The 8,719-nt window shown below is 38.6% G+C and overlaps 1 protein-coding gene across 1 annotated transcript in view; it reads right to left on the bottom strand.

Annotated features, from left to right (window-relative positions):
- Positions 1 to 8,719, bottom strand: part of UBXN2A (UBX domain protein 2A) — a gene marked incomplete at its 5' end in the record, with an annotated part of 26,029 nt that overhangs the window by 2,318 nt on the left and 14,992 nt on the right. Inside the window, one exon of the mRNA XM_008060288.2 lies at positions 3,485 to 3,622. Coding sequence (XP_008058479.1) covers positions 3,485 to 3,622 — 138 coding nt within the window. The remainder of the gene's footprint in view (positions 1 to 3,484; positions 3,623 to 8,719) is intronic.

Here is an 8,719-nt window from a genome sequence, read left to right as displayed (position 1 = left end):
CACTCACCTCAGCCTCCCAAAGGCGCAGGATTACAGGCTGAGCCACCGAGCCCGGCGCCTATTATTCTTTTAATTTGCTATATAATTGTTTTTGTTTATCTGTTCTACATTTCCTGAAGAAATTTTTAAACGCTTTTTGAAAAAAAAGGAAGCCAGGTTCAGTGGCTCAGACTGTAATCCTAGCACTCTGGGAGGCCAAGGCGAGTGGACTGCTTGAGCCCGCGGGTTCAAGACCAGCCCAGGCAACTTGGTGAGACCTCATCTCTACAGTAAATTAAAAAAATTGCTGAGCGTAGTAGCACATGCCTGTAGTTCTGGCTACTTGGAAGGGTGAGGTGGAAGGATCACCAGAGCCCAGCAGGTCGATGCTGGGGTGGCCAAGAGTGTGCCACTGCACTCCAGCCTGGGTGAGAGTGAGACTCCAACTAAGAGAAAAAAAAAGAAAAGAAAAGAAAAAAAAGGAAAAATGATATATGGTATGTTCCTACTTTAAATTAAAATGATAGCCGGGCTTAGTTGCTGTAATCCCACACTTTGGGAGGTTGAGGTGAGTGGATTGCCTGAGCCCGCGGGTTCAAAACCCGCCTGGGCAACTTGGAGCGACCTCATCTCTACAATAAATCAAAAAATTAGCCGGGCATGGTAGCGCACGCCTGTAGTTTCAGCTACTTGGAAGGGTGAGGCGGAAGGATCGCCGGAGCCCAGCAGGTCGAGGCTGCGGTGGCCGGGAGCGGCCACTGCACTCCAGTCAGGGTGACAGAGTGAGACTCCAACTCAAAAAAACCCAAATTAATCAAAATGATAAAAACTTTTAGGAGTTGGGCATGGTGGCTCACACCTATAATCCCAGCACTTTGGAAGGCCAAGGTGAGAGGACTGCCTGAGTTCATGGGTTTGAGACCAGCCTGGGCAACCTGGCAAGAACTCATCTCTACAATAAACATAAAAAAATTAGCCAGGTGTGGTGGCACATGCACCTGTAGTTCCAGCTACTTGGAAAGCTGATGCGGAAGGATCACCTGCCCAGCAGGTAGAGGTGGCGGTGGCTGTGAGCATGCCACTGCACTCCAGCTTGGGTGCCAGAGTGAGACTTCGATTCAAAAAAACCCCCAAACTTTTAAGAAGAGATAAAAGACTGGAAGAATGCATGAAACTGATAATATTATCTGAGTGGGAGAATTCTTATTAACTTCAATTTCTTTCAACATTTTTCTGTACTTTCATTGTTGTACTACAATTAACAGAAAATATACACATAATGCTAATGACCAACTTAAAAACAAATTTAAAGTAATTCTTTTAAAATTATACATTTAGTTAAACAGGAAAACTAATCAAATGACCAGAATGCAAATCCATAAATCAGATGAAAAATACTTCATTAATGTTTAGGAATTTCCATTGTCTTGACATAATTATGTTTAGAGAACCAGGTTTTAAATCCTAATGTTGTTCTTAAAAACAACTGTTGACTGAACAAAATCAATGAAATAAAACACAAACTTGGAAAAAAAAAAATCAGACAAATACTAAAATTGAAGACTCACCTATGTGAATGTTAATTTCTGGACAATCCTTTTCCCGTCGGCTAACCAGATCTGTATATTAGTAATGGGTTCCAGGTTGTTCAGTGGAACAGCGGACAAATTATTTTTATTTTCTACTTCAATATTCTTTGCTTTAGAAACGATTTTTGGTGTGCCACTAAGAAAATTCAGACAACAAAATTAGACACGTTCTTCCATTTAGCAGAATTTTATCATTAAATAATTACTATAAAAATTTTACATTAAGCATAGCTTTTGGGAAGATTTTTGTAAGTTATAGCTATTCCTCAATAATAACAGAAAGACAGAACTTTGCAGCAACCTGGATGGAAGTAGAGTCTATAATACTAGTGATTTATCACAGAAACAAAGTTCTGAATACCACACGAACTCTCTCATAAGTGGACCTTCAGCATTTATCATAATGCCATAAGAAAGGGATTGGCAGGAGTGGGACACTGCCAGGAGAGGGGGGCACACAACGTCAATAAAGGTACCCACACTTTACTTGTATGATGACCACATATGTGCCTAACCCTCATTTGTGCTCACATTTTAAAAATAAAATAATTTTTAAAAATAATAATAACAGAAAGATATATTAGTTATGCCCCCAATATGCAATGGTTCTAAGAATCTCATAAAATTATGCATATCCAAGTGATTTGTAAGATTGTGGAGTGCTACATAAATATATTGTTTCAAGTGTTATTTGAGTAGTGCTTTACAAAACAGATAATTTTAGAAGGTTCATAGATCTATAGACTTAAACTTTTAATGCACAGGTTAAATTTCTAAAAGAAAGGACAAGTTATCTATAGAAATTAGTCCTTGTGCTATAATGGAAAGGAAAGTAAACAAAGTATTTCTTGATTATTCTGAAAAACACACCCAGTTATTTTTATAAGTATGTATGAATATGCATGTACCTTGTCAATCTCAATAATTAAAACACAAGAATTCATAAAAATCAAAGTGCTCCCATATCTACTCTCTTTGCATATTCTGTCATAAAGCATAGTTAGATAAAACTTAAAAATAACTAAAGGCTTAGATACTGATAGTTATTTTATCAGGCATATTTTCATTTTCATTACCTCAAAATTCATATGCTGATCACAGAACACAATGTTGCAGGCACTAGTAACTATAAAATAGAACCATAAGCCGGGCTCGGTGGCTCAACCTGTAATCCTGTGCCTTTGGGAGGCTGAGGTGAGTGGATTGACTGAGCCCGCGGGCTCGAGACCCGACTGGGCAGCGAGACCTCATCTCTACAATAAATAAAAAAATCAGCCAGGCGTGGTAGCGCATGCCTGTAATTCCTGCTACTTGGAAGGCTGAGGTGGAAGGATCGCCGGATCCCAGCGGGTTGAGGCTGCGGTGGCCGGGAGCGGCCATTGCATTCCAGTCTGGGCGACGGAGTGAGACTCCAACTCAAAAAAAAAAAAAATAGAACCATAATATTCACATGTACTAGCATATGTACTCTATAGCGTTAATGGCAAAGCTCACATGGGTGCAAGGGAGAGAAAAGGATTTATTCATTAAATTCTGTCCTTAATAAGCTAGACTCTTAGTTTGATAAAACAGGCTGGGTGTGGTGGTTCATGCCTATAATCCCAGCACTTTGAGAGGATGAGGTGGGAGGATTGCTTAAGTCCAGGAGTTCAAGACCATCCTGGGCAATGTAACAAGACCCTATTTCTATTACAAAAACAAAAAATGAAAGCCTCCATGACTTTTTCATGTAGTGCTGATATATCTTAATGTATACTAAGTAAACATGATTTAGGAGTCCTCATAAAAATTAACATTAAAAAAAATCTCATTTTCAGTGGGAGAAACGATAAGCTCTATTTATGTGGTCTACATGGGTAAAATAATGACAGAATGAATTCTTCTGTTTATGGAAAAAAGACAATAAGCACACTTACCTTCCCAGTCTGTGACCCTGTCCTGAAAAGGGCTGGAACACAGGCTTTGTAGACACACATACTTCATTTTTCTTATCTTCGACTTTAACATCCACCTCTTCTTTATCAAAAATTCCCTGTAATTCTGAAGGTAGTTCCCTTGGGACAAAAAAATATATATGATAACGCTCTCAATGTTTTTTTTTTATTTTCCTGGAAAACATTCTATATGTAAAAACACTGGATGATATGTAGAAGTATAATATATATGAATAAGAGGCATATAATATTCCCTACAATGAAATAACTAAGTGGATTTAAAACAATATAGTTAAATAAAATGAACAAGCCAGGTGTGGTGGCTCAAGCTGTAATAACAGCACTTTGGGAGGTAGAGGTGAGAGAGGACTGTCTGAGCCCAGGGGTTTGAGACCAGTCTGAGTAGCATGGCAAGACAACTTCTCTACAATAAATAAAAAAATTAGCCAGGCATGGTGGTGCTTTCCTGTAGCCTCAGCTATTTGGAAGGCTGAGGCTGAAGGATTGTTTGAGCCCAGCAAGTCGAGGCTGCGGTGGCTGTGAGGGTGCTACTGCATTCCAGTCTGGGTAACAGAATAAAATAAAATAAAAGTAAATAAAATAAAATGAACGATGCCAAAAACACCAGAACAATATAATTTCTAAGACCATAAATTCATGAACAGCATGAGTTATTTTATTTTATTTTTGGGGGGGTTGGAGTCTCACCCTGTCACTCAGGCTGGAGTACAGTGGTACGCTGCTTGCAGCCACCACAGACTCGATCTGCTGGGCTCAGGTGATCCTTCTGCCTCAGCCTTCTGAGTAGCTGGAACTACAGGCACAGGCCACCATGCCTGGCTAATTTTTTGATTTATTGTAGAAATGAGGTCTCACCACGTTGCCCAGGCTGGTCTCAAACCCGTGGGTTCAGGCAATCCTCTCACCTTGGCCTCCCAAAGTGCTGGGATTATAGGCGTGAGCCACCATGCCCAACAGACAGCATGAGTTTTATAGAAATACCTAGAAAAGTACTAAAGTCATGAAATATTTGATGACCACATACTGCTAAATTTAAACACTTTAATCATTTTGTAAGATAGAGTATCACAATGTTGCACAGGTTGCACAGTTTGCAACATTTTTATAGGTGTCTGAATAAGAATAAAAATGTACTAGAAAAATCGAATTCTCAGTCAAGCGTGGTGGCTCATGCCTGTAATCCCAGCACTTTGGAAGGTGGAGGTGAGAGGATTGCCTGAGCCCATGGTTTGAGACCAGTATGGGCAACATGGTGAGACCTCGTTTCTATACTAAATAAAAAAATTAGCTGGACATAGTGGCACATCCCTGTAGTTCCAGTTACTTGGAAGGCTGAAGTGGAAGGATTGCCTGAACCAAGCAGGTCGAGGCTGTGGTGGTTGTGAGTACGCCACTGTACTCCAGCCTGGGAGACAAAGTGACTTTGACTCAACAAAACAAAACAAAACAAAAAATCAAGTTCTCATTTCAATTTTTAAATAAAAATAGAAATTTACTTTGGAAATGACAAAGGTAAAATACCAAACATATTAGAATTTTAAAAAGTTTTCCATGTTTAATCCTCTTAACAGAGAGATTTAAGTAACATAGTCAGGATTTGGACTTAGTCTGGGCTTTGTCAAGTATACCACTGATGTTTCTCTTTTGAACAATGTAAGCTCCAAGCTAGGAGGGACCAAATTCATTTTACTCTCAAACATTCCAATTCCAGGAATAGTGCCTAGTGCAACAGCAGGACCTGGAAAAACATTGTTGAATGTTATCTTTTACAGGTAAAGTATTTTGAAATGAGTACTTGAAAGTTTACAATGTTGGCCGGGTGCAGTGGCTTATGTCTGTAATCCCAGCACTTTGGGAGGCGAAGGTGAGAGGACTGTCTTGAGCCCAGGGGTTTGAGACCGGCCTGGGCAACTTGACAAGACTTCATCTCTACAAAAAGTCAAAAAAATTAGCCCGGCATGGTGGTGTGTGACTGTAGTTCCAGCTATTTGAAAAGGTGAGGTGGTAGGACCACCTGAACCCAGGAGGTCGAGGCTGTGGTGGCCATGAGCGTGCCAATGCACTCCAGCCTGGGTGACAGAGTGAGACTCTGACTCAAAAGACCAACAAAATAAAACAAAACAAAACAACAAAAACACAACAAACAAAAATACCCAACAGAAAAAAGAAAGTTTACAATGTTATAAAATATAAAAGCACTGAACTTCCATGGGGAAGTTGTAACAAAGGATAAATTTTAACATAGTCTTATAAAATAATTTTTTCTGAAGACAGAAATAATATACATTTATTTAGGATATACTTACGCTTTTGTGATTTTGGATATATCAATGATTTGTGTAAAATTTCTTATTGAAGTATGTAAGTCATACTTCATGTAAGTCATACTTAAATAAGAAAGCTTTAACACTTTTAATTGAAAAATAGATCTCTATACATATAGCAACTCTATATAATTTTTTTTCATTTGGATTGAAAGGCTCTCAAAGACTGAGAGAAAATATTTGCAAATCATGCATCTATCTGATAAGGAAATTTGTACTCAGAATATATAAAGAGCTCATACAACTCAACAAAAGGGCAAAAATCTCTAATCTAAAAGATAAGTACAGAAAAAACAATGGACAAAGGATTTAAATAGACATTTCTCCAAAGAAGATATACAAATGACCAATAAACATATGAAAATGACATCACTGTTATTAGAGAAGTGCACAAATGCACATCAAAACCAGAATGACATACCCCTTCACACATACTTGGATGGCTATAACTAAACAACAACAACAAAAACAGACACTAACATGTATTAGTGAGGATGTGTAAAAACAGGAACCCTCATACACTGCTGGTGGGAATGTTGAATGGCACAGCCACTTTGGAATACAGTTTGGCAGTTCTTCCTAAAACTATACATAGAGTTAACAAACCCATCCTGGATATATATACCTGAGAGAATTGAAAAGATATGACCACGCAAAGACTGGTACACAAATGTTCCTAGTAGCATTATTCATAATAGTCCAAAATATAGAACTGATCCAAATGTCTAAGCACTAATAAATGTATAAACAGGGTCGGGTACAGTGGCTCAATCCTGTAATCTCAGCACTCTGGGAGGCCGAAGAGAGAGGATTGCCCGAGTGCAGGGGTTTGAGACCAGCTTGGTCAACTTGGTGAGATCTCAGCTCCACAACAAATCAAAAAACTAGCTGGGTGTGATGGCATGTACCTATAGTTCCAGCAACTTGGAAGGCTGAGGTGGAAGGATCACCTGAGCCCAGCAGGTCAGGGCTGTGATGGCCGTGAGAGTGTCACTGCACTATAGCCTGGGCGACAGAGTAAGACTCTGACTCAAAAAATAAAAAATAAATGGATAAACAAAATGTGGCACAACCATATAATGGTATACTATTTAGAATAGCAATAAAAAGGAATGAAAAACTGATACAAGCGACAACATGGAAGAACCTGGAAAACATTATGCTGAAGGAAAGAAGTCAGACACAAAAGACCACATACCGTATGATTCTACTTATATGCAATGTCTAGAATAGGCAAACCCATACAGAGAGAAAGTGGATGAGTGGTTATGTAGGGCCTGGGAGGGGGAAATGGAGAGAGTGGCTTCCTGTCTCAGATTTCTTTTTGGGGTGATGAAGTGGCTCTGAAATTAGATAGTGCTGATGACTGTACAACTCTGTGAATATACTAAAAAAGACTGAACCATACACTTCAAAGAGATGCATTTCATGGTAGCTTAATTATATCTCAATAAAGCTGTTATCTAAAAAAAATGTAAATACAAGAAAATATTTACCAGATATTTTATCATGGTAAAATTAAAATATTTGCTAATTGTGTTTCTGACAAAGGTCTAACGTCCAGGAACTCAAATGAGCCAAAAGGAAAGATACAGCCCTGTTAAAAAATGGGCTGAGGACATGAATAGACAATTTTCAAAGAAGACATAGAAACAGCCAACAGATACATGAAAAAACGCTCAGTCTCCTAATCATCAGAGAAATGCAAATCAAAACCACACTGAGATACCACCTAACTCCAGTAAGAATGGTCATCATTAATAAATCAAAAAACAACAGATGCTGGCATAGGTGCAGAGAAAAGGGAACACTTCTACACTGTTGGTAGTCCAGCCTCTGTGAAAAATAGTCCAGCCTCTGTGAAAAATAGTGTGGTGATTGCTAAAGGAACTAGAAATTGACCTCTACATGATCTAGCAATCTTTCTGGAAATATTCTTCGAGGAACATAAATTGCTCTACAAAAAAAAAAAACCAAACATCTGCACATACTTGTTTCTTGCCTCACTACGCACAATAGCAAAAACATGGAACCAACCCTACTGCCCATCAAAAGTAGATTGGATAAAGACAAAACGGTACGTACACACGATGGAATATTATGTAGCCATAAAAAAGAATGAAATCATGGACTTTGCAGCAAATTGGATGGAGTTGGAGATAAACAGACTTAGTGATCTATCACAGAAATAAAGAACTTTAACCACAATAACACAAGGGAGGGATTGGCAGTAGCAGGACACTGCCATGGCAGGGGGAACATAAGGTAACATAAAGGGTACCTGGCCCTAAACCAGGGGAAGTGATGACCAGTTGGAGACTCAAACTTCACTTGCATATAGACTACTTATGTACCCAAACCTGACTTGTACCTCACATCTCTATAGTAAAATAGAGCAAAAAAAAAAAAAAGCCAAAAATCCTTAAATTGCCAAGAACCAAATATATATAAAAATTATGAATATCATTGTGATAAAATAATATGCAGATATATTCAAATATTTTATAATGATAAATTCAAAATGTTAAAAAACACACACATATTGTATGTGAATTTTAATCTGGAACAGAAAATGCCAGAATAAATTCAACAAAAATGTTAGAAGCAGTAACTTCTGAGTAGTTAAATTATAAGTGATTCTCAAGTTCCTTTCAATATTTTTTTTTTTTTGAGTTGGTATTTCACTCTGTCACCCAGACTGGAGTGCAGTGGCCACTCCCGGCCACCGCAGCCTCAATTGTTGGGCTCTGGTGATCTTTCTGCTTCAGCCTTCCAAGTAGCTGAAACTACAGGTGCGTGCTACCACACCCAGCTAATTTTTTTATTTATTGTAGAGATGAGGTCTCGCCAAGTTGCTCAGGCGGGTCTTGAA

This window comes from Carlito syrichta, unplaced genomic scaffold (genome assembly GCF_000164805.1).
Source record: "Carlito syrichta isolate Samal-C Ts95f unplaced genomic scaffold, Tarsius_syrichta-2.0.1 Scaffold304574, whole genome shotgun sequence".
NCBI lineage: Eukaryota > Metazoa > Chordata > Mammalia > Primates > Tarsiidae > Carlito > Carlito syrichta.
Note: the sequence above shows the minus strand (reverse complement) of the source record. Positions and strands in the feature narration are given on the sequence as shown.